Source organism: Pongo abelii, chromosome 19 (genome assembly GCF_028885655.2).
Source record: "Pongo abelii isolate AG06213 chromosome 19, NHGRI_mPonAbe1-v2.0_pri, whole genome shotgun sequence".
Lineage (NCBI taxonomy): Eukaryota > Metazoa > Chordata > Mammalia > Primates > Hominidae > Pongo > Pongo abelii.
This window is the reverse complement of record NC_072004.2, coordinates 71,447,733-71,474,420: the sequence shown is the minus strand read 5'-3', so window position 1 is coordinate 71,474,420 and position 26,688 is coordinate 71,447,733. Positions and strand designations below refer to the sequence as shown.

General features: G+C 40.0%; 3 protein-coding genes across 4 annotated transcripts; 2 read left to right on the top strand and 1 right to left on the bottom strand.

The window, feature by feature from the left end:
* Window positions 1-13,356: 13,356 nt before the first annotated feature.
* LOC100451298 (keratin-associated protein 9-1) lies at window positions 13,357-14,136 on the bottom strand. The gene has a single exon (XM_024235272.3). It carries the CDS (start codon window positions 14,134-14,136, stop codon window positions 13,357-13,359), a length of 780 nt encoding a protein of 259 aa, XP_024091040.3.
* A 4,736-nt stretch (window positions 14,137-18,872) lies between these two features.
* LOC100452524 (keratin-associated protein 4-1) lies at window positions 18,873-19,484 on the top strand. Of its 2 annotated transcripts, none has more exons than XM_063719036.1 (2): window positions 18,873-19,111; window positions 19,331-19,484. In XM_063719036.1, the coding sequence occupies exons 1-2, from the start codon at window positions 18,873-18,875 to the stop codon at window positions 19,482-19,484; spliced, it is 393 nt and encodes a 130-aa protein (XP_063575106.1). The 2 variants fall into 2 exon arrangements, with proteins under 2 accessions (XP_063575106.1, XP_063575105.1); XM_063719035.1 differs by having other exon boundaries at window positions 19,274-19,484.
* A 6,457-nt stretch (window positions 19,485-25,941) lies between these two features.
* On the top strand, window positions 25,942-26,382 carry LOC134760598 (keratin-associated protein 4-2). The gene has a single exon (XM_063719037.1). The coding sequence runs from the start codon at window positions 25,942-25,944 to the stop codon at window positions 26,380-26,382; it is 441 nt and encodes a 146-aa protein (XP_063575107.1).
* Window positions 26,383-26,688: the final 306 nt, after the last annotated feature.

Genomic DNA, 26,688 nt, shown 5'->3' with positions numbered 1-26,688 from the left:
AAGCCGGCCCAAACAAAAAATTACATAAGATCCAGAGTTTCATAATATAATACAAAGAGGGCCAGATACTAATAAAACATCACTTAACATACAAAAACCAGGAGGATATGTAACTGGATGAAAAAAGACAATCAATAAATGCCAAGGTTGAGATACCAGATATGTTAGAATTATCTGACAGAGTTTAAAGCAGTCATGATAAAAATACATCAATGAGGCCAGGTGTGGTGGCTCACGCCTGTAATCCCAGCATTTTGGGAGGCCGAGGTGGGAGGATCTTGAGGTCAAGAGATCAAGACCATCCTGGACAACATGGTGAAACCCTCTCTCTACTAAAAACACAAAAATTATCTGGGTGTGGTGGCACGCACCTGTAGTCCCAACTACTCAGGAGGCTGAGGCAGGAGAATCGCTTGAACCAGGGAGTTGGAGGTTGCAGTGAGCCAAGATCGGGCCACTGCACTCCAGCCTGGTGACAAAGCAAGACACTGTCTAAAAAAAAAAAAAAGTCAATGAGCAAAACATAAAGTGTATGTTTAAAATATACTTTAAACAAATGAAAGAGTAGAAAGTGTCACAAATAAATAAAAGATAAAACGATATATGTGAATTTTGGAACTGAAAAACCCAATAACCAAAATAAAATGCTCAGTTGATGGCTCAACAGCAGAACAGAGGTAAAAAGAAAAATATCAGTGAACTAGAAGACAGAACATTAGAAAATTTCCAATCCAAACAATAGAGAAAATACACTGGAAAAGCCTAAAAATTTAACAGAGCTTAAGGGACCTGTGGGACTAAAACAAACTATCTAATATTCATCTCACCAGAGTCCTAGAAGGAAAGATGAAAGAGGGCAGGGGTGAAAAAGTATTCAAAAACAATATAGTTGAAAATCTCCCCAATTTACTGAGAGACATAAACCTACAAATTCAAGAAGGTGAGCAAATCCCAAACAGGATAAGCTCAAAGAAATTTGTGCCAACACACATAGTAGTTAAACTTCTGAAAAGTAAAGATAAAGAAAAAGTTGTAAATGCAACCAGAGAAAGAAACACCTCACCTTTAGGGGAAAACAATTAAAACTACAGTGGATTTCTCATTATTTTTCAAGTGCTGATAGAAAAGAACTAAAACGAGTAGAAAATCAACAAAGATACGGAAGAACTCAAAAACACCATCAACCAACAGGGTCTAATTAATGTTTATAGAACAGTCCGTCCAACAATAGTAAAACACACATTCATTTCAAGTGTCCATGGAATGCATTTCAAGATGGACCATATCTTGGGCCATAAAGCAATCTCAACAAATTTATAAGAGTTGAAATCATAGAGTATGTTCTCCAACTATAATGGACTCAAACTAGAAATTAATGACAGAAAGATAACTGGGGAATCTTCAAACACTTGGAAACTAAACAGCATACTTTTAAATAATCCCTAGGTCAACAAGGAATACTTAAGGGAAATTTTTTTTAAATGCATTGAAATGAATGAAAATGAAAATACAACATGTCAAAACTCGCTAGACACAATTAAAGCTGTGATGAGAGGGAAAGTCATAGCATTAAATGCATACATTTGAAAAGAGAAAAAGTCTCAATTAATTATCTAAGCTCCCACCTCAAGAACCTAGAAAAAGAAGAGCAAAATAAACTAAAAGCAAGCACAAGGAAGGAAATATTAAATATAAAAGCAGAAATCAATGAAATTGAAAGCAGAATAATAATGAAGAAAACAATGTGAAATAGTGAAACAAAGAGCTGGTTCTTTGAAAGTATAAATGACAGTGAAAGATAAAATGCTTTCCCCTGAATTGGAAATATTAAATCTCACTGCTTACTCTACACAGTGCTCAAAGTTTTAACCAGCACAATAAGGCAAGAAAAAAAAATAAAGGAAAGGAAGAAATAAAACTGTCTCTGTTTGTAGATAGCATGATTATCTACATAGAAAATCTCAAGGAATCTATGAATACAAACAAACAAATAAGCAAGCAAACTCTGAGAACTAATGAATGAGTTTCAAAAGATTGCAAACTACAAGATAAACATACACAATCAGCTGTATTCTATATATTGGCAATGAAGGCATGGACGCAGAAATTGAAATAAAATGTCATTTACAATCTCTCTAAAACATACTTAGGTGTAAATTTAAAAAACATGTAGAGGGCTTATCACAGCAGGTTTTTAAAGAAGTAAATATCAATAAGATTCTTCCAAAATGTATATAGAAAGACAAAAGAACTAGAATAGCTAAAAAATTTCAAAGAATGAAGTGGAAGGAATCAGTCTATTTAATTTCAAGATTTATGAGGTAGCTATAGTAATCAAGGTTGTGTGGTATTGGAGGAGGAATGGACAGCTAAATGAATGGATTAACACAAAGAAACCTAGAAATAGACCTATACAAATACAGTTGATAGGTTTGAAGTGCACAGGTCCACTTACATGTGGATTTTCTTCTGCCTCTGCCACTAATGAGATGGCAAGACTAACCCCTCCTCTTCCTCCTCCTCTTCAGCTTACTCGACATAAAGACAACCAGGATGTTGTGGGGTGGGAGGAGGGGGTAGGGATAGCACTGGGAGATATACCTAATGCTAGATGACGAGTTAGTGGGTGCAATGCTCCAGCATGGCACATGTATACATATGTAACTAACCTGCACATTGCGTACATGTACCCTAAGACCTAAAGTATAATAAAAAAAAAAAGACAACCAGATTGAGCAACTTTATGGTGATCCACTTCCACTTAATGAACAGTAAATATATCTTCTATTTCTTATGATTTTCTTAATAGCATTTTCTTTTCTTCAGCTTACTTTATTGTAAAAATACAATATATAATACATATAACATGCAAAATATGTGTTAATTGACTGCTTATTTTATTGATAAGTCTTCCAGTCAACAGTAGGCTATAAGTAGTTAAGTTTTGGGGGAGTCAAAAGTTATATGCAGATTTTTAGCTGTGTGGAGGTTTGCTGCTCCTAACCCTTGCATTGTTTAAGGATTGGCTGTATCCCTAGCCAATTTTTGATGAAGGTACACCAACAATTCAATGGAGGAAAGCTATCCCTTTAAACAAATTGTTCTAGAGCAATTAGACATCTAGATGAAAAAAAAACCCTAAAAATTAACTCAAATAAATTACAAACTTAAATATAAAACGTAAAACTATAAAACTTTCAGAAAAAAATAGAAGAAAATCTTTAGCATGTAAGACCAAAGAGTTCTTAGGTAACACCAAAAACATGATCCATTAAAGAGAAATTAATAAATTGATTAAAAAATTATGTTCTGCAAAAGAACAGAGGAGGAAAAGACAAGCTGTGAACTATACATGATATATATTTGCAAATCACATATTTGACAAAGGAGTAGTACCTAGAATATATAAAGAACTTTAAAAACTGAACAATTAGAAAGCAAACACTAAAAGTACAGCATGGGCAAAAGACATGAAGAAATATTTCATGGAAGAAAATATACAGATGACAAATAAGCATGTGAAAAGATGTTCAACATCATTAGCCATTAGGGAAATGCAAACTAAAACCACCATAAGTTAGCACACCTATCAAAATGGCTAAAATAAATGCTGGTGAGTGTTCAAAGAAACAGAATCAGTCATACATGTAAAATGGTACAGACACTCTGGAAACAGTTGATGCTGTTGCTTAAAAATTAAACATGCTGGCCGGGCACAGTGGCTCATGCCTGTAATCCCAGCACTTTGGGAGGCTGAGGCGGGTGGATTGTCTGAGGTCAGGAGTTTGAGACCAGCCTGGCCAACATGGTAAATCCCTGTCTCTACTAAAAATACAAAAAGTTAGCGGGGCTTGGTGGCGCATGTCTGTAATCCCAGCAACTCGGGAGGCTGAGGGGGGAGAATCGTTGGAACCTGGGAGGCGGAGGTTGCAGTGAGCCGAGATAGTGCCACTGCACTCCAGCCTAGGTGACAGAGCGAGACTCTGTAAAAAAAAAAAAAAAAAAAAAAAAATTAAACATGCAACTACCATACAACTCAGTAATTGTACTTGTTCACACAAATGTTTGTACATGAATGTTTATGGCTGCTTTGAACTGGAAGCGACCCAGATGTCCTTCAACACATGATCAAACTGTGGTACATACATACCAGAGGGTACTTCTTACTGACAAAAAGGAAAAACTGTTCAACAATCTGTTTAAATTTTCAGGGAATTATGCTGTGTTGAAAAAACCAGTCTCAAAATGTTAAGCACTGTATGATTCTTTTTATACAACATCCTTGAAATGACAGAATTATACAAATGAAGAACAGATTGGTGGTTGCCAGGTGTAAAGAAAGGAGTGGGTGTGGGAGGGAGGTGAGTGTGGCTATAAAAGAACAATCAAAAGAGATCATTGTGGTGACAGAAATGTGTTGTACATTGGCTATGTCAATATCAATATCATATGCTGGTGGTGATGTTTTTCTATAGTTTTGGAGGATGTTATTTTTTGGGGAAACTGGGCAAAGAGTACATGGATCTCTTGTATCACATCTTACAACTGCATGCCAATCTCTAGTCTTTAAAAATAAAAATTTTAATTAGAAATTTAATTTAAGAAAGGAAGAAACAGGTTTTTGTGTGTGTGTTCATGTTTTTTTTTTTTGTTTGTTTTTTTGTTTTTTTGGTTTTTTTTGACGGAGTCTCACTGTCGCCCAGGCTGGAGTGCAGTGGTGCGATCTCAGCTCACTACAACCTCCATCTCCCTGGTTCAAGGAATTCCCCTGCCTCAGCCTCCCAGGTAGTTGGGATTACAGGCACATGCCACTACGCGCAGCTGATTTTTTTGTATTTTTAGTAGAGATAGGGTTTCACCATGTTGGCCAGGCTGGTCTCGAACTCCTGACCTCAGGCAATCCACCTGCCTCAGCCTCCCAAAGGGCTGGGAGTACAGGCGTGAACCACCGTGCCCCGACGAAACAGTTTTAAGAAGGATTTTATCTTTAAAAGGTAGAAGAACATGGGTTTTGGAGATCGGTCAAACATCTAACCACTTCCACTGTTACCACGAGATCATGCATCAGACAGAGCTGAGCAGCTTCTTTTTTTTTAAAAAAAATTATTTCCGTAAGTTTTTGGGGAACAGGTGGTATTTGGTTACATGAGTATGTTCTTTAGTGGTGATTTGTGAGATTTTGGTGCACCCATCACCCGAGTAGTGTATGCTGAACCCAGTTTGTAGTCTTTTATCCCTCACCCCTCCCGTCTTTTCCCCTGAGTCCCATCTTTTCCCCAAAGTCCATTGTATCATTCTTATGCCTTTGCATCCTCATAGCTTAGCTCCCACTTACAAGATTTCAGGTTTGGTTTTCCATTCCTGAATTACTTCACTTAGAATAATAGTCTCCAATTCCATCCGGATTGCTGTGAGTGTCATTAATTCATTCCTTTTTATGGCTGAGTAGTATTCCATCATATATACAACCGTTTCTTTTTCCACTCATTGATTGATGGGCATTTGGGCTGGTTTCATATTTTTTGCAATTGCGAATTGTGCTGTTATAAACATGCATGTGCAAGTATCTTTTTCGTATAATGACTTCTTTTCCTCTGGGTAGATATCCAGTATTAGGATTGCTGGATCAAATGGTAGTTCTACTTTTAGTTCTTTAAGGAATCTCCACACTGTTTTCCACAGTGGTTGTACCAGTTTACATTCCCAGTATGAACAGCTTTTTAAATTAAAAAAAAAAAAAAACTAACTTCTTGGTGAATCTGGATTCATAATATCTGTATTCCATTCTGAGGGGACTTCAGATGTTGGCATGATTTCACTCCAGTATGTGTTTTAAAAAGAAAAGGAAGGACACTCCTTAAATCCAATCCCTGGAAGTTCTATCAACATCCTCTCAAGCCTTTATATTATTTATATATACTTATATCAAGTATTCTCAAGCTTTTATATTAATTAGACAGGTACAGTAGAAAGCTTTTAGGTTGGGTAGATTCTGATACCGATTTTCAGAAGATTCCAATATTCTTATCTAAGCTGAAAGAAGGTATTAAAACATCATACAAATACTGTGGGAATCTCTCAGAACAACTTACATAATATCAGTGTTACCAGTCTTCAAAATTTCTATAATTTCATATAATATCAGTATTATCAGTCTTCAAAATTTCTATAATTTCATAAAGTTCTTAATATCTTAGAAACAAATCTACACTTGTTAACCTCAGTGGGAATCATTACATGTTCTTCTGATTCTTTTTCCATTTTTCCACATTTTACACATGAGCAAACTTTGAACATAAACTTCACAATTCTCCAGTGAGTCAATCTGATGTTGATAGAACTTCCAATATTGGCAGTTCGGGAGCTCTCTCACACTTCTTAAACTATCAATGTTATAGCAGGGATTGGAATTAGGGAGTGTCATTCCTTTTCTTTTTAAAACACATACTGGAGTAAAATCATGCCAACATCTGCCATCTAGGGGGAATTCTGAATGGAGGTTCTCCAGTGGAAAAATAGGGAAGTTTTGTTACATACATTGTACACTGGACAGAGCTAAAGAAAATGAAAAACCATTTCGTGAAAGCATTACTTGGTCTTGTCCATAATAATATTATATTTTAATAGAGGACTGAAGTGTGGAATTGTCTTTTATGTTTAATGGCAGTCATAGGAAAAATTGCAGTAGGATGTGCATAAACCATCAGAACCCACTGAGGGGTCCCAGGGGAAGGCGTGTGATGGGGGAATCACACAAACAGGTGTATGATATCATGTTACTGTCTAATGATAACAAAGAGCCCATGCCAGTTTCTGAAGACCGACCTGCATGGCTGCAGCTTATATTTTTATTTGGAAGAAAGAGAAAGTGGACAAAATCTGGAGTCACCTAAAGTGTAATTTGTATGCTATGGCCTGAAACTTCATAAATGATCCATAAATATGATGGCAAAAGCAAACAAAATTAAAAATGTTTTGTAGGTCTTTATGAGGCAAAGGCATAAATGAGGTTGTATCAGAAGTTGTGGAACATGGGAGGGGCTGCTTCAAGGCCTGCAGAAATTACTGTAAGTTGATTGAAGATGGTTTTAAAAAGAACCTGGGACTTATAAATGGGGGTGGAGGTTTGGTGAGCCATGGCAGCTTAGAGAAAAGAGAGGCTCTGAGACAAATTCAGAAGTGCTGGTTACGACACATTGCACGGGGGAGGGAGAGCCACACAAGGCACTTGAATCTTCCAGAGTGCCTGGCAAAATCTGTTTTAGAACAAATGCCTTAGATGCCATTCTGTATTATTAGAACTTCTAGAATATTAGAATGTTCTAAATATTTGCTGAGAAAATAACCTTTTAGGGCAATACAAGGGATCCTTGTGCTGATGGAGCTACTCTGTGTCTTGAAAGCATCAATGTCACCATTGGAGTTGTGATACCGTACTGTAGTTTTGCAAGGTGTTATCATTGGGGGGAAACTTGGTAAAGAGTACAGAGGTTTCTTTGTATTATTTCTTGCAAGTGCATGTGAATCTACAATTATCTCAAGAAGCTTAATTATAAAAAAGAAAATAACCTTTGGTTATAATTTCACTTTTCATGCAGGTATATCTATAGGAAGAAAATATCCTGGTCAAAAAGACCCATGAAAATGTCATCTTCTCTTTAAGTTATTTCTCATGTAGATTCATCAACTGGTACTAATATTATGGGCTTGGTGAAAGTGAGCCTGCTCCAAGAGTTGGTTTCATTCTTAGAATGTAAATAATGTCAGTTTTTGGAGTATCCAAGGCTGAAGGCCAGATACAGGTACGTTTTTCAAGGTAGTATTTACTACCCTGGAAGACAGACTTCCTGTTTCCTCCAAAAGAATGCCTAATAAGTATGTGTGGCACTTTGTGTTTCTTTTTAAATTTTACATATTTTGTTGCTTATGAACTTCAAAAATCAGTGAATGGTCAATTTTGAATCCAACAAAAACATCTGGGAACTTTGAAGTATCTCAAGAACTGAAGTGACCTCTGAAGTCCAATAATAATAACCAATTACCAGACACTGAGAATCCTTGGCACAATGTCCTAATGATTGTCCAGCCAATGCTTGAATCCTGGTAGTGTTTAGAATTCACATTGCCAGAATAATTTTTGCATTAGCTTCTTCCACCCTAGGCCTCTGGTATTTTTTCCTCATTGGGATCATTTGCGAATGGAATGAACCAAAAGGAATTCCTGTGAGATTCCTACTCTTACTAGCCATCTTTTCTCCCAGTGCTTCGTCCCAAAAAAATCACATTAAATTTCTTCTAAGCTCTGGCATCTGCCTTCCTACTGAACAGGTGACATTCTTACCAGGCATATTTCTTCTCCCCAGCCTTTGCAGACTTTAAGATGCTCACTGTTTCCCAAGGTCTTCATCACTGACTTTATTTCTTTATTTGTTTCCCTTTTATTTTAGGTTCAAGGGTACATGTGCAGGTTTTTGTTTGTTTGTTTGTTTGTTTGTTTGTTTGTTTTTCAGACGGAGTTTCGATCTTGTTGCCCAGGCTGAAGCGCAATGGTGCGATCTGAGCTCACTGCAACCTCCGCCTCCTGGGTTCAAGCGATTCTCCTGCCTCAGCCTCCTGAGCAGCTGGGATTACAGGCATGTGCCACCACACCTGGCTAATTTTGTATTTTTAGTAGAGACGGGGTTTCTCAATGTTGGTCAGGCTGGTCTCGAACTCCCGACCTCAGGTGATCCACTCGTCTCGGCCTCCCAAAGTGCTGGGATTACAGGCTTGAGCCACCATGCCCGGCTGCAGGTTTGTTATATAGGTAAACTGCGTGTTGCAGGGTTTGGTGTACAGATTATTTTGTCACCCAGGTAAACAGCATAGTACCTGACAGGCAGTTTTTCAATCCTCACCCCCCTCCCACCCTCCACCCTTAAGTAGACACAAGTATGTCTGTTGTCCCTGTATTTGTGTCCATATTTACTCAATTTTTAGCTCCTACTTATAAGTGGAGAGAAAAAGCAGTATTTAATTTTCTGTTCCTGTGTTAGTTTGCTTAGGACAATGGCCTCCAGCTCCATCTATGTTGCTGCAAAAGGCATGATCTTTCTTTTTTTATGTCTGTGTAGTATTCCATGGCATACATATACCACATTTTCTTTATCTAGTCTACCATTGATAAGCATTTAGGTTGATTCCATGTCTTTGCTATTGTGAAGACCATCACTGACCTTATTAACCACAACTTCTGCTTTGTTAGAATTGAGTTCACAGAACTTTTGCTGGATATTCACAATCTTACCATATTCTATTTTTTTCCCCATTTCATCTCAACTTTATTTTTTTCATTCTAACTTTTAACTGAAAGTTTTTGGGCAAAAATCTACATAGCCGTGATATGATGCAGTGTGTTTTGGGTATCAGTTTACTTTTTTTAAAATTGTACTTTAACTGCTGGGATACATGTGCAGAACATGCAGGTTTGTTACATAGGTATACATGTGCCATGGTGGTTTGCTGCACCTATCAACCCATCATCTAGGTTTTAAGCCTGGCATGCATTAGCTATTTGTCCTAATACTCTCCCTCCGCTTGCCCTCCACCCTAGACAGGCTCTGGTGTATGTTGTTCCCCTCCCTGTGTCCATGTGTTCTCATTGTTCAACTCCCATTTATGAGTGAGAACATGTGGTGTTTGATTTTCTTTTCCTGTGCCAATTTGCTGAGGATGATGGCTTCCAGCTTCATTCATGTCCCTGCAAATGACACGATCTCAATTTTTTTTTATGGCTGCATAATATTCCATGGTGCATATGTGCCACATTTTCTTTATCCAGTCTATCATTGATGAGCATTTGGGTTTGTTCCAAGCCTTCACTATTGTAAATAGTGTTGCAATAAACATACGTGTACATGTGTCTTTATAGCAGAATGATTTATATTCCTTTGGGTATATACCCAGAAATGGGATTGCCGAGTCAAATGGTATTTCTGGTTCTAGATCCTTGAGGAATCGCCATGCTACCTTCCATAATGGTTGAACTATTTTACATTCCCACCAACAGTGTAACAGCGTTCCCATTTCTCCATGCCTCACCAGCATCTATTGTTTCTTAACTTTTTAATGATCACCATTCTGAGTGACATGAGATGGTATCTCACTGTGGTTTTGATTTGCATTATCTAATGATCAGTGATGTTGAGCTTTTTTTCATACGTTTATTGGCTGCATGAATGTCTTTTTTTGAGAAGTGTCTGTTCATATCCTTTGCCCACTTTTTGAGGGAGTTTTGTATTCATCTAAGAAATCTTCACCTAATCTACAGTTCAAAAACTTTTTCCTATGTTTCCTTCTAAAAGTTTTGTAGTTTTAGGTTTTACACTTTGGCCTGTGATCCATTTTATTTTTGTATATATGTGATGTATAAATCAAAGTTCTATTTTTTTTTTCTTTTTGCTCATGGATGTTTAATTGTTCCAGCACTATTTATGCAAAAGACCACAGATTCTCTGTATATCCACTTGGCATCTTGTCAAAAAATCAATTGATAATATATATGTGAATCTCTTTCTTGTCTCTCAATATTTTCCATTGATCTGTATCTCTCATTTCACCAGTACTTCTCCCAAACAGCTTTGTTTTGGAAAGCAGAAAAATGTTGTGTCATTTATGCAACACATGTGAGTTGCTTTAACTTCCACAACACTGACTTCCTCAGCTTGAATGTGGGGCCACTAATACCTACCTTTGGGATTGCCTGGGAATGAGAGACAGGGCGCATGGAGCGACTACCTCAATACCTAGCGTAGAGCAGGCTCTCAGTAAACGTCAGCAAGTCACCCATTCATTCGCCCTGTTGGAAAGTTAATAACCTGGCAGAGAATTCCAGATACATCCTCTAGGAAGATGACACATCTCTGTCACATTTAGTATTTCACTCACCCAAAGAACCTTCAGGTCTCTTAAGAAGGTGGCCACAGTTGTGGGGTGGGGGGAGCGGGGAGGGATAGCATTAGGAGATATACCTAATGTAAATGACGAGTTAATGGGTGCAGCAAACCAACATGGCACATGTATACATATGTAACAAACCTGCACGTTGTGCACATGTACCCTAGAACTTAAAGTATAATAAAAAATAAAAAATTAAAATTAAAATTAAAAAAAATAATAATAAAAAAGAAGGTGGCCACAGTCAAAACCTCTTAGTGTCCTCCCAAAGCTGAATTAGCCCTTGTACTGCTGCGTCCTCTGGCTATTCCCTTTCTTATTCAGTTTCTCATCAGAAGATCCAGTTTCCTCTATTTGGGAACCAGCCTAATGCCCATCTTGGCTTTAAATAGTGCATCATTTCTTTCCATTTTCATCTTTCTAACATTTCTCCCTTTTTTTTCTGAAAACTCTGATTTTGACTTCCTTTGGCATAATTGATTTTATCTTCTTTATCTCATAAAACACAGGAAGTTATTTTGTTTCTTTTTATGGCCCAGAGATTATGATTGGATCAAAGGGCATAAGTCCATTGCATGGTTACCTTAATTCTTAGGATTCTGTACAAATTTATCTTCCCTTAACAAAGTTCATGTTAGGAAACAAAATTGCCTCAAAGTTTGGGAACCCAGGAAGCATGGTCCAATCTTGTGTACTTTGCAAAGGTGATTCTTAATCCTAATTTCTGTTAAGATGAATGAAATGATACCCAGATGCTCAACCATGACGGCAAAGAGGCGGTTCCTGTTGGTGAGAGTAGGGCCGGGAAAACCCATGGTGCTCACACTAGTTGTTGGTGACAGATTCTTCAGCGGTGGATCAGAATCCAGAGACACAAAGCTCTTTTCACGGACTAGAACACTTTTTAAAAAGTTTTATTTATTTTTATTTTACATGTGTAGAATGTGCAGGTTTGTTACATAGGTATACATGTGCCATGGTGGTTTGCTGCACCTAACAACCCGTCATCTAGATTTTAAGCCCTGCATGCATTAGGTATTTGTCTTAATGCTCTCCTTCCCCTTGCCCCCAACCCCCCGACAGGCCCTGGTGTGTGATGTTCCCCTTCCTGTGTTCATATATTCTCACACTTCAACTCCCACTTATAAGTGAGAACAGGCAGTGTTTGGTTTTTCTGTTCCTGTGTTAGTTTGCTGAAATGATGGCTTCCAGCTTCTTCCATGTCCCGGCAAAGGACATAATCTCGATCTTTTTATGGCTGCATAGTATTCCATGGTGTATATGTGACACATTTTCTTTATCCAGTCTATCACTGATGGACATTTAGGTTGGTTCCAAGTCTTTGCTATTGTAAATAGTGCTGCAATAAACATACATGTGCAGGTGTCTTTATAGTAGAATGATTTATAATCCTTTGGGTATATACCCAGTAATGGGATTGCTTGGTCAACTGGTATTTCTGGTTCTAGATCCTTGAGGAATAGCCACACTGTCTTCCACAATGGTTGAACTAATTCACACTCCCACCAACAGTGTAAAAGCATTCCTAGAACTCTTAAAAGTGGTCTCTAATGGTCATAGAGGTGGGGAGAGTATTTGGGAAGTGCTTTGTAGGTAGAAAAGTGTTTGCTTGAGATGTGACTTAAAATGTACATCTTCTCTGCACTCAATCACCACTGTTGTATCTACCTGGAGAAAAATGTTTTTAAAAAAGTGTCCTTAACCTGGATTCAAAGTACGTGGTCATTGAACCTTCTTCTGTCAATTGCTAGTTGTACAGCAAATCATTTTCTCATCACTAAAATGTTTGCTCTGTCCAACTTGTAGGTCATTGTGAGACTTGAACAAGATAATAAATATAAACCACAACTCAAAAGTAAGGCTTCACAAAGCAACTGCTGCAAACAAACAAACAAATGGAACAAAAATCATACCATAAGATGCAGGATAATATAAATTTTATTAGGAAAGACCAGGTAGGGAGACAATTAAAAGTGATCATGAAAGAGTTTAGTAATCTGGCAGAGGCTGCTAAATAAAATGCATATATCTAAAAAGATGATCAGTATTGATCATTATAGAGAGTTAGATAAGCAGTCTTAATAATTTTTTTTTAAGTTCCATAGGGGCAAAAGCTGATGGCCACTTTCTGTGACTGAGACCATGTATCCATGTCAATTAGGTGGAGCTGACTGACCACCATCTGGTACATTAATCCAGAGGAAATGAAGAAGAATAAAAGTGAGGTAGACTGCATACCTTCAGTAGAATCACAAGCATGGTAGGAAGAAGACGATCACAAAGTTCAGTGTCAGAATGTTCTCAGAAAATCTTAGGGAATGTTTCTTGGTGGAATAGGAACTTTGACAAAATGTTTCAGGAAATATGTCCCTGGTGGGTGGTGGGTCTGCAGCAAGTGAATTAGCAGCAGGAAGGCTGGCAGCAGCTGGAGATACAGCAAGGACTGCAACAACAGCTGGGGCGGCAACAGGTGTTCCTGCAGCAGGTGGTCTGGCAGCAGGTGGGATGGCAGCAAGGCAGACAACAGCTGGACTCGTTGCAGGTTTGGCTACAGCAGCTGGACCCACCACAGGTTGGCTGGCAACAGGGTGTGCTGCAGCAGCTGGTCACACAGGATGGTTGGCAGCAGGTGGATCTACAAGTGGTTTGACAGCATGTTGGGCGGCAGCACGGCTGGCAGCAGCTGGACCCGCAGCTAGGCTGGTAGCAGCTGGACCCACAGCAGGTGGGCTGGCAAGAGGTGTTCCTGCAGCAGGTAGGCTGGCAGCAGGTAGGCTGGCAGCAGGTGGTCCTGCAGCAGGTAGTTTGATAGCAAGTCGGGTGGCAGCAAGGCTGACAGCAACTGGACCCACAAATAGGCTGACAGCAGCTGGACCCACAGCTGGTTTGGCCACAGCAGCTGGACCCACAGCAGGTGGGCTGGCAGCAGGGTGTGCTGCAGCAGGAAGGCTGACAGCAGCTGGTCACACAAGTGGGCTGGCAGCAGGTGGTGCTGCAGCAGGTGTTTTGACAGCAAGTTGGGCGGCAGCAAGGCTGGCAGCAGCTGGACACACAGCAGGAGGGCTGGCAGCAGGGTGTGCTGCTGCAGGTGGTCACAGTGGTGGGCTTCCAGCAGGTGGTCCTGCAGCAGGTGGTCCTGCAGCATGTAGGCTGACAGCAAGGAGAACAGCAGTGGGTCATGGTGTCAGGGGTGGACGGTGGGCTTCTGTTCAGAGGTGAGTTTCCAAGAATCTGATGACCCCTTCTAGTATCTGGACCTTTTATACACTGGTTCCCAAATCTGGAACCAATGAGCAGAATTTTCCTGGTTATTATTTATGACATTATTTTTCATAACCTATAGGGAATTGCCCAGGGAGGAAGTATTCCTTAAGTGTTATGAATCTTCTGAAAATAAATGATTGTTCTACTTAATAATAAATAAGCCATAAGAACTTATTTCCAGAATTGAGAGAGGTGATCAACGTCAGTAGCATCATTTAACTATAAAGTATATATTTTTATTTATTATTTTACTGTTATTATTATCTTAGAGACAAAGTTTCACTCTGTCACTCAGGCTGGTGTGCAGTGGCATGATCATAGCTCATTGTGGCCTTAAACTCCTGGGCTCAAGCGATCCTCCTACCTCAGCCTCCCAGAGTGATGGGATTACAGGCATGAGCCACTGTGCCTCGCCTGAATTATCATTCTTTAAGACAGAGTACAATGACTGATCTCCTGACAACTGAAACTAACTTGAAGAGGCCAGAACTATTGACACCACCTACATTTTCTCCTCCAGCACTAGAAAATGGTGATTAACTCAACGCGACAAATGTAAACCATATTTTAAAATATTTTGAGTTAAAATTTATCTTTTATCAAATTTTTCATCTGTGTCACACAAACACAGATTCAATGACAGTAATTCTAATAGTAACAGCAACTCCACTTGGGTATTTCAATTCCTGAAACAGGGGACTGGGCTCAATTGTAATTGTCATAATCTTTTCCATGCTGAGCTCCACATCTGTTGATGGCCCTGAGTACAAACATGCCTGGGTACATGATGTTTACGCTTAGTGGTGCAAAGAAAAGTTTAAAAGCAGTTAGTCAGACAACTAAAATATTTTGCTTTGAATTGCAGTTTAAAAATACAAACACCATTGTGTGTTTTAAATGAAGGAACAAAAGGGACAAGAATGACTCCTTCATGTGTATTAATGGAGAAAAGACAGAATAAGTTGCATAATATTTTGGATGCTTAGCAATTTCCATATCTGGCTAATCTATTCAAATAAAGAGTTTCTTATTTTCACTGGCAACAAAATGGTCTTTTGATACAGCTTGACTTGCTCTGACTTAAATTGTGGCTAAAAATTTCTGCCATCTCTGCTGCTGAGGCATCCTGACCTTAGCTGCGAAGGTGGACACAGCCCCTGTTTGCTGGTCCAGCATATGGGTAATGGAATTGCCATTTCATCCCGTAAAATGATCTGGTGCAGTTCATTGAGTAAGAATGAAGTTATAGTGAAGGAGAGATGGGGTGGAGTATTCTTCACTTGTGTCTCCATCCTGAGAATGGGTTTGGCACATAGTGGGGACCAAAACATGATTATTGAATGAAGAACTTTACATTTACTAGCTTGATTTTTTTTTTTTTTTTTTTTTTTTGGAGATACAGTGTTACTCTGTTGCCCAGGCTGGAGTGCAGGGGGTGATCTTGGCTCACTGCAACCCCTGCCTCGTGGGTTCAAACAATCCTCCTGCCTCAGTCTCCTGAGTAGCTGGGACTACAGGCACGTGCCACCACTCCCGGCTAATTTTTTGTATTTTTAGTAGAGATGGACTTTCAACATGTTGGCCAGGCTGGTCTTGAACTCCCGACCTCAGGTGATTCACCCACCTCGGCCTCCCAAAGCGCTGGGATTACAGGCATGAGCCACTGTGCCTAGCCCTAGCTTGAAACTTTGGACTAACAACCATTTGTAATAGGACTGGAGAATTAATTAGGGCATTGGTTTGGAAAAGAAACAGAATGAGCAATTCTATTCTGAACAAGTTAAATTTGAAGGCACATGCCTTAAATGTTTTTTAGCTTCTTCATAATTTACAAGTGTGCTATGCTGATTTCATTAGCAGCTATTTGCTATAATGTACTGGGGTCTTATTTTTTGAATATTAACATACCCATGTTTACATCTATTTTAAGTACTGTTCAAATTGAAGGGACTGTGGTTGTGCAGCTCCTTCAGGAACAGGAAATTAAATGGTTGGAACACAAAAGAATGACTCTTCCTGTGCTCAGAATATCAAATGACACACTCTGAAAAGTATATGAGGGAATGGATGAGATGACGCTAAAACAAAAAAGGAAGAAAAATGGTGCTTTTAGGGATAAATAGCTGATTAAATGGAAATTACCTTAGCATCCATTTTAAAAACCAAGGCTAACTGCTACGATGTCGTGCTTCAATCAGAATATCTGATAACTTCTCTTTAGGTAAGACAAACAATAGCAAGAAAATAACCCAGGTCATGGTGATGGCAAGTCCTCAGCAGAGTAGAGAAGGAAACTTGGAAGGAAGAAGGCGTATGAACTCTAGTACCTTATGCTACTGAAAACCCACACCCAGAACCTCCACCTTCTGACACCATGGTCAGCTCCTGCTGCGGCTCCTTCTGCTGTCACCAGAGGTGTGGTTAAGACCTCTGCCAAGAGATCTGCTGCCGTCCCAGCTGCTGCCAGACCACCTGCTGCAAGACTGCTTGCTGCTGCCACAGCTTCTGTGAGTTCGGTTGCTACCATCCAGTCTGCTGCCAGACCACCAATCTCCTGTGGATCCTGTTGTTGAATTTTATTCCTGACCACCAGCCTGAGTCAACCACCATGTTGAAAACATACTTGTTTTAAGGAGAAGGGTTATCTCTAAGCTGTCTCCCCTGCCTTCAGACAGAGAGGGCTAACTATTTCTAAATAAAAAAGTGACCATAGAACTGTGGCTCAGTTAGACCAGAATCCCAAGCCTATGATAACTGCACTTGCTTTGACCTTGATAGTGACTTCCTTATGATACATTAATTATGTCTGCAAAAATATTAATATTCTTGTTGTCATAGTGGTTGGGCTACATTCAAACTAAGTACAAAAAAAACCTGTTATAAATAGACAGGAAGTTGATAAAACTGCAATCATAGCAGAGACTTTAAACACATTATTTCAAAAACGGTCATTTGAAGAGAAAGATAAACAAAGATACGGAGAATTTGAGTAAAATCATTATCAACTTAGACGCAATGGATATTTTTATGCCATCTTATGCCTAACAAACTGAATTTTCATAATTTTTATATATACCCCAAATAGTCATAAAATATGTCCATAAAAATATATTCTAAATATGTTCTTGTACCCTTCCTTCCATCCCCTCTTCCCTCCTTCCTGGATAATTCAGTCTAAATGGAAAGTAGGTGTCTGCATGGCATAGGGATGGCCTAAAGAAATAACATTCTTTATTTCTTTTTTAAAAATTAATGTCATCTTGCACTTATAGAAAAATTGCAAGAATAGGTCAAAGACGTTTCTTTGGTGATAAAAAGAAAGTGATGCTTCACTGCCTCTGAGCACTAGTATGTGTTGCCTACATCAAGGGCTTTCCCCACCGTAAACACAATAGAATTTAAAATCAGGCTTTATTCTTGAAAACAATGTTGCGAAGAATACCCTTGAACATATATCTTGGAAGGTATGTATAGGTGCATCTGTTGAATACATTTCTGGAAGTGAAACGGCTCAATCAAAACACACGCACATTTCAAAATATGGTAAATTAATTTAAGATACTGTTAAATTTCAGATTCTGTTAATTACCATCTAAAGAAGTTGCCTCAATTTAGATCCCTGCCAACTGTGTATTAAAATGTCAATTTCCTTATAATTTCACCAATTTATTAAAGTTTTTAAACTTAAATATTTTACATTTGTCATTACAAATAGTAAGTATTCACTGCCGTATCCCCAGAGCATGCAGTAGAACCTGGCACACAGTAGGTATTCGGTAGATGGTTTGATGAGTGAATAAGTTGTTCAATTAAAATACCTTAAATTATGAGTGAGACTAAACATCTTTCAGAAGCTGAAAAGGCACTTAAATTTCTTTTTTTAGTGAAATGACTGTTAATATCCTTTACTCAATTTTCTGTTTGGTGGTTGTTGTTTTTTTTCTCATTGGGTTGTAAGAAGTATTCATGCATTAAGAAAATTAGCTCATTTATTTTTAGATTGGCTAAGGTATTATTATTTATTTTCAGCTTACTCTTTAGCCTTCTTGTTTTTCAATCAGGCATTTGAGTTTTTTTCTGTTGTAAATTTTTTCAATCCTTTTCTTCATTGCTATTACGTTTTTCTGTATTAGAAAATCCACTCCACTTCTAATACTTTAAGACAATTTCTGCTGTTTTCTTCTAGTTGTTTCACAGTTTATTTTTCTCAGAAGAATCTTCAGAAAACAAGAAACATCATCCCATTTGAGGACTGCTGTGAGACACACAGTTTTCAGGATGACACACAGAATGCTGATTTCCAAGTGATCTGTCACCTGACAATCGACTGGATGAGTAAGATTACAAGTCTTTGAAATTAAATGACACATTAAATTAATTGAAGACAAGAGGAGGAGGAAAGACTGGATTGGCTAAACTCTAACACAGAGAAAGAATAAAAGTGCATTCCACCTTTTATACGATTTTTTCCCACAATTAGCTAACTCGATAATTGCCTATCTATTAAGATAAACAATAACAAGGAAATAGCTTTTACATGGTGGCAACAGCTCCTCAGCCGAGTATAAAAGTGGACATGGGATAAGGAGATTCCCACATTCGAAAAACTCACTGTCTTGGAAACCTACCTAGAACCTCCACCCTCTGACACCATGGTTAACTCTTGTTGTGGCTCTGTCTGCTCTGACCAGGGCTGTGATCAAGGCCTCTGCCAAGAGACCTGCTGTTGCCCCAGCTGCTGCCAGACCACCTGCTGCCGCCCCAGCTGTGTTGTATCCAGCTGCTGCCGCCCATCCTGCTCTCAGACTACCTGCTGCCAGACCACTTGCTGTCACCCCAGCTGCTGCCGCCCAGTCTGTTGTCAGACCACCTGCCGCCCCAGCTGTGGTGTGTCCAGCTGCTGCCGCCCACCCTGCTGTCAGACCACCTGCCGCCCCAGCTGTGATGTGTCCGGCTGCTGCCGCCCACTCTGCTGTCAGACCACCTGCCGCCCCAGCTGTGGTGTGTCCAGCTGCTGCCGTCCACTCTGCTGTCAGACCACCTGCCGCCCCAGCTGTGGTGTGTCCAGCTGCTGCCGTCCACTCTGCTGTCAGACCACCTGCCGCCCCAGCTGTGGTGTGTCCAGCTGCTGCCGTCCACTCTGCTGTCAGACCACCTGCCGCCCCAGCTGTGGTGTGTCCAGCTGCTGCCGTCCACTCTGCTGTCAGACCACCTGCTGCCGTACAACTTGCTGCCGCCCCAGCTGCCGTGGATCCTCTTGTTGAACCTCATATTGGACTATCAACCATGAGCCAGTCACCATCACATGATATGAAAGTGTCATTTATATCAACTTGTCCATGTGTTAAATGGCCATCAGCTTTATTATCCTGTTATTCCACTAAGTAACTGGTGAAAGGGCATCCATCTACATTTAATACCACTCATTTTTCCTGTGGATCTCTTCCCAGCATTCAGACCTCAGATGCATGATGCAGTGAAACTAAGCCTCTAAGTCTCTGACTGTTATGCTTGATTTGACCTTCAAAATTACATATTAACTGTTCTTCAATAAATATTATCTTAATATCAGTAATTCTTTTCTCTTTTTTCAATTATTTTTGAGAATTAGTTGTCAGTTTATTTTTTAGCATTATTTCTCTCAAAATAAAGACGGGTTCCCATGACCAGGAAAGAAAACTGATTTTGTAAATATAATGTAATGCCTATATTATAGAAAGGACTTCATAAATTTTTCAAAATAAGATAACTCGCTATATTTAACTAACAAAAGTTTCTTATTCAGTCAATGAAATGATTGATCATCTGTCATGTTCATTGCACTGTTGGGCTCTGGAGATCACATCAAGGTTTGTGAGGCACAGGAGCTTCCTAAAAGTAGCTCACTGTCTAATCTTGGAAATAAGAGGAAAGAGCAAAGTAGATAGATTATGCTGGGTAGTACTGATCAGAGGAGAAGTTTCTGTCTTGGAGAAGAGTAAGACATTAGGAATATACATATACACACATTTAATAATAGAATGAGTTAAGTCAGTACAGGGAAGATGTGCAGGTCACAGACCCATGAAATGAAGAGGAGGAAAATATAGGAAAATGTTTACATTCTTATGAGGACAAGACTGAGATGAGCTAAGAAACAGTTGCTGTTGACCAAACGTGGGAAGTTAAATCTCACTGGCCTCATCCCATCACCTCTATGTTAATGATACTATACTAAAAGTCATAGGCAAATGAGAAAGCTCTTAGTCAAAGATGGAGCCACCCATGGACAAGGGAATATCCTCTTTGGGGAAGAGTCGGGGAGGAGTTGGGTAAGGATTTGAATGGTAGGCAATGACAGAGTTGTAAAAGAGAAGGACTCAGGCTGTAATTCTAAGCTGTGAGCTAAGAATGCACTCTCGGGATATGCTTAGACTCTATAGCTTTCTTGTATCTCAGGTAAACTTGGTCATATTCAGACAAGCAAACCATATGTCTCCTGTAGCCACATGGCTTTGCTTGTTCTGCCTGATATCACTTCCACATGAAAAAAATATATACTTGAGGAAAATACAGGAGTTAATAGAATAAAAATTATCCTAAGGAAAGGACCAAAAAAATTATAGATGTTCTAAAATGGGGAAATAATATTCTTTTCAGTAATGATAATAATCATGAAGGATCATAAAATATGGGCAGGAGTGCAGTAAGCAGTAATGCCAAGGCTATCAAGGTGAAGCACAGGTGCAGTGGAAAGTCATTGCAAATGATGGGGGAGCCACTCAGCTGATGGGTAGACAGCAGGAAGGTAAAGTGAGAAATACTGGTAGATTTCTCATTTTGATTGGTATAATTTATACTTAAATACCAATTACTGTCCACACTTGTCTGGGATAGGCAAAGCAAATTGTCAAGAAATGTTATCTGTTTTGTCTTTACAGCGTGTGTCACCGTGTTTACAGCAGCCTCTCATCTCCCCATGACAAGTGAATGTTTTACCCAAGGCAGCCTAGCTCCAAGGCAGCCATCTGGTTGTTTCCTCTGTTCTTTAGCAACTACTTTCCCTTTTGGAAGTACAAACTTATCACAGTTTCTTCTGTCTTTGAGATAATTTCCATTCCATAACCAAATATCGATAGGCCCAAGAGTTAAGGACTTTAGTTAGAAGCAAAATTTAGACAAGGACGAAGAAGAAAATGGCAAAAATTAAGTACATTATCATATCAATAGAGCAATATGGCATTAGTGTCATAAAGAAAGTCACATTCTGTTTTTTTTTTTTTTTGAGACGGAGTCTCGCTCTGTCGCCCAGGCTGGAGTGCAGTGGCGCGATCTTGGCTCGCTGCAAGCTCCGCCTCCCGGGTTCACGCCATTCTCCTGCCTCAGCCTCCCGAGTAGCTGGGACTACAGGCACCTGCCACCGTGCCTGGCTAATTTTTTGTATTTTTAGTAAAGACGGGGTTTCACCGTGTTAGCCAGGATGGTCTCGATTTCCTGACCTCGTGATCCGCCTGCCTCGGGCTCCCAAAGTGCTGGGATTACAGGCATGAGCCACCGCGCCCGGCCAAGGCTTTTAAGAGTTTCTTTTTTTTTTAAATTTATTATTATTATACTTAACCAACCTTCTATTTTCTTTCTGGACGGAAGAGTTCTAACATTTTAGTCTTTCTTGTAAGGGTATCGCTCTTTTCTTATGAGAATCTAAATACACTTTTCTGGGTAAACATTAGCTTATGTCTCAGTTAAATTTTGAAATGAGGCACAAAACAGGCAAGATGTGTTGCCAGAAGTATAAAAATGCAGGTTGTATTTATTCCTGTGGCCTATCTAATTATGGCTAATATTTAGAGGACTTTGGTGCATTCAGCACTAACCTAGTAATATGGTTGTTGGGAAAAATAATTTTTGAAGAGTTTATATCACTGTTTTAAGTCATAATTTATGTAAGACAGAAATGTCTTTCGGGTATTTGTGGCTGGGTATTTTATTTTGAATTGTTTCTCTCCTAGGAGGAGCATGTAGGGAAAATTACTATATCTTATAGGATCCATACTCTTAAAAATGAGATTTTACATGACTGAAACTGAGGACAATTATAAATTTTAAAAGATGAGCATGAACATGGATAGGAGGGATAAAGTATAACAATAAGTCATCAAGTAAAAGGGAATTAAAAAAAGGGGAGGGGGGAGGGATAGCACTGGGAGATATACCTAATGCTAGATGACGAGTTACTGGATGCAGCGCACCAGCATGGCACATGTATACATATGTAACTAACCTGCACATTGCGCACATGTACCCTAAAACCTAAAGTATAATAAATAAATAAATAACAAAAAAAGTCATAAATGTATAGGTTTGTAAACTGGAAGTCACATTAGAGATATTTAACCCAGAGATTTTCAAACAGTGAAGTTTGCCATCGAGTGGAGTCCAGAAATTGACTTAAAAGTCTATACATGGCTCATGCCTGTAATCCCAGCGCTTTGGGAGGCCGAGGCAGGCAGATCACGAGGTCAGGAGATTGAGACCATCCTGGCTAACACGGTGAAACCCCGTCTCTACTAAAAATACAAAAAATTAGCTGGGCGTGGTGGCGGGTGCCTGTAGTCCCAGCTACTTAGGAGGCTGAGGCAGGAGAATGGTGTGAACCGGGGAGGCGGAGCTTGCAGTGAGCCAAGATAGCGCCATTGCACTCAGGCCTGGGCGAAAGAGTGAGACTCCGTCTCAAAAAAGAAAAAAGTCTATACAAATTAATTATATCCTAAAGCTGGTGTCTTAAAAGCAGTATGGAAAGGATTATTTCAAATATACTATAAAACAGATAGCCAAATTCAGGAACAAACAAAGAAGGAAAGGAGAAAAAGGAATAAAGAATAAAAGAAATTAATGAAAGATGTACAGAATGAAGAAAAAAAGGAGAGATTTTCATTTGTTAAATCAAAACAAATTTCATTCAGATAAAACATTCAACATAAAAATGAAACCGTTCAGTGGCCCCACCTAACTGTGGATCCCAGCCAGTAGCCACAGCTGAACAAAAGCCCAGGCAGCAGCCCCACTGAACCTCAGGGCCTGTGCAGCAGTTTTACCCACCCAGAGACCCCCAAGAGTAAGCCCTGCCTGTTCACAAATGCTACCAGCTTCCCCGTCCAGAATTCCAGGCTGGGCTGACTGCTGAGAGTCTTTCCCTGCTGAAGGGAACTTGTAAAGTGGAAGAGGAGACTGTGTCCTCAAAGGCACAAACACCAATGTAAGATTGCAAGGATTTTACACACACACACAAACACACACACACACACACTGAAATATTATTAGCCATGAAAGGAAGAAAATCCTTTCATTTGGGACAACATGGATGGACTTTGAGGACATTATGCTAAGTGAAGTAGGTCAGACAGTGAAAGACAAATCATCTCATTTACATGTGGAATCTAAAAACTCATAGAAACAGAGGGTAGAATGGTGATTGCCAAAGGTTGTGGATGGAGGAAATGAGGAAATGTTGGTCAAAGGGAGAAAATATTCATTTAGAAGATGAACAGGTTCTGAGGAGCTAATGTACAGTATGATGACTGTAGTTAATTACACTGTATTGTATATTTGAAATTTGCTGAAAGAGTAGATCTAAAATGTTCTCACTATACACACTCAAAAAATGGTAACTATGTGAAGTAGTGGAGGTGTTAACTAATTTGATCGTGATAATAATTTCACAATATATACATATCAGAGCATCAGGGTGTACACCTTATATACGTACAATTTTATATTTCAATTATGGCTCAGTAGAGGTAGAAAAAATGAAATTGTTAAAGGACTAGAAGAAATCACGTGAGATTCCTAAACATAATCTAAATTTATCTTAAGGAAAACACACACACAGTCACACACACACACACACACACACACACACACACTCACATCATGAAGAAAAATAAATAGTTAATATAAAGTGATCTCTACTGAGTCATCAGCAGGCACCAATTGTCACGGCTTCTCAAGGGCATGATTCTTTTCCAGAATACAAGGTCTCCTGGAAATCTTAGTGTTGTTCTCGTACACCACAACGGGGCTCACAGGGTCTTAATCCCACAGCATCGTGGAACCCACTTTCATCCCTCAGTAAAATATGATGTCTGGGTACATCAGAGCCAGAGAACAGTGCAGGCTCAGAACACCAGCCAGTGCACCAAGCAGGGGTCCACTTGGGAGCCCAGGTTGTTTTCATCCTGGTTGAATCACCTGGAAATTAGGGCCAGGGCAGAAGTAGGAACTGGCTAGGAACATAGCAGCATCATAAGAACACCACTATTTGATTTATTAGACTTATAAGCACCTGAGAGCAGAAAGGGAATCTCTCTCATTCATCCAATCCCCTCCATCTGGTTCTCGGATCTCCCTCAGAAACACCAGCTTACACTGAAACTCCTCCCCTGATTACCTGCAGAGGTGGCCCGGTTCATAAAACATTTCCATCATTGTAAGTCAGACATTTTTCCACCCCCTTCCCTGGGTTCCTTGACTCCTCAGGGGTGGGGAAATACATATATATTTATTAACTGATGAGTTAATGAATTGACAACATTGCACATTTTTGAAACAATACTCAGCCATCCCTACATGAAAAAATATAGGCTGATATCCTTTGTTCTTGATACCTGTTTTCTGCTTTCTTTCTCTCTTTATTGATTTATTTTTTGAAAACAAAGATGTAAAGTGTGAAATCAGATCAACAACTTCTATAAGGAAGCAGCAGAGTATAGGGCATCTTCAAGGCCCAGCAATTCAACAGAGAAAGCAAGAGGGCTGGGAGTAAATTAGAGTAAGACAAGGATACTGAGTCATCTAACTTGGGTTGGCAAGAAAATTTTGGAACCTGGAGAGATGAGTTCATGTGCCCTGTTAGAGCTAGGAAGGCAGAAAGGCAAAGTCACAAGGAAAATCTGCCCCAGGGAGCAAAAAAATGAGGGACTTGGACCTTTTAGTATAGCTGTTCTCTGAAGCCAACATTCCCCAAGAGGCCCTGGATCTGAATTTTGGAGGGTTGTTTCTGTAGAAAAGGAAACATCAAACTTTCACAGCTTAGTTGTCCACCTTAAAACAGCTCTGTATTTCTCATCAGAAGGTCTAGAAAACGGGTCATAATTCAGAGTGCAGAAGATAGAAAAGGGATAGGTCCTACAGTGTTCTCGTTCTCACACCAGTGGTCATCTGTTTCACACTGAAATCTGTTTCACACCGAAACCTTCACAGGCCATCTGACCCATAATGAACAAGCCATCAGACTGAAATGCAGCTTTATCCTCCTGAGTCACCAAAAAGAGTCGTGGCACTGTAAGAATAGTAATCACCCAAGAGTAGTCATGATGTGTTAAGCAAATGAGACTGAAGCACATAGTATGTGCTTACAGGCAGATGTCATATGGCGGCTCTAGGAGGAAGCTACAGTAAGAGAGACACAGGAGGTGGTTCAGGAAGAGCTGAGCTGAGGAGTCCTAACACATTAGGGAAAGGAGATAGTGTTTCCATCTATGTGGATAAGTTAACCAGAACAACAAACTTGCCTAATTTAATAATTGCCTACTTATCAGGACAAACAATAACAAGGAAAGAGTGCTGCATCTGATGACACCAGGCCTTAGCAGGGTATAAAAGAGGATCTGGGGCAAGCAAACTTCCAAACCTTCCAAACCCACCTTCCTGGAAATCCACCCAGAACCTCCACCCTCTGACACCATGGTCAACTCCTGTTGTGACTCTGTGTGCTCTGACCAGGGCTGTGGCCTAGAGAACTGCTGCTGTCCCAGCTGCTGCCAGACCACCTGCTGCAGAACCACCTGCTGCCGCCCCAGCTGCTGTGTGTCCAGCTGCTGCAGACCGCAGTGCTGCCAGTCTGTGTGCTGCCAGCCCACCTGCTGCCACCCCAGCTGCTGCCAGACCAACTGCTGCAGGACCACCTGCTGCCGCCCCAGCTGCTGTGTGTCCAGTTGCTGCCGCCCCAGCTGCTGTGTGTCCAGCTGCTGCAGGCCCCAGTGCTGCCAGTCTGTGTGCTGCCAGCCCACCTGCTGCCGCCCCAGCTGCTGCCAGACCACCTGCTGCAGGACCACCTGCTGCCACCCCAGCTGCTTTGTGTCCACCTGCTGCCGCCCAACCTGCTCTAGTGGCTCTTGCTGCTGATGCCCTCACCTACACTCACCTGCCTTTATTAACCAGCATTCTTGATATAGTCCACCTGTGAAGTGAATCATGCAAGGCCAATTGGACAACCTCAGTTCCAACCAATTCTTGGATTGAGTTTGGCCTCCAAATATGCTCACCCAACACTATGTTGCTACCCTCTACCAAATGAATACAAGTTTCAATTTTCTCTGAAATATGTCAACCCCATGTTCCCTGAATTGAAATATTTGCTCTCTACCATAATTTATCACATGGAGCTATTCCTCTATCTTAAATAAATTTTAATTTTTGAGGCATATAAAT

What these genes read in the sequence shown, in the direction of transcription:
- LOC100452524 (XM_063719035.1), top strand. Translation starts at nt 18,873, where the DNA reads ATGGTTAACTCTTGTTGTGGCTCTGTCTGCTCTGACCAGGGCTGTGAT. An exon ending in TGCCGCCCCAGCTGTGGTGT is followed by an intron (nt 19,112 to 19,273) that starts GTCCAGCTGCTG and finishes CTGCCGCCCCAG; the next exon opens with CTGTGGTGTGTCCAGCTGCT.
- LOC134760598 (XM_063719037.1), top strand. Translation starts at nt 25,942, where the DNA reads ATGGTCAACTCCTGTTGTGACTCTGTGTGCTCTGACCAGGGCTGTGGC.
- LOC100451298 (XM_024235272.3), bottom strand. Translation starts at nt 14,136, where the DNA reads ATGACCCACTGCTGTTCTCCTTGCTGTCAGCCTACATGCTGCAGGACC.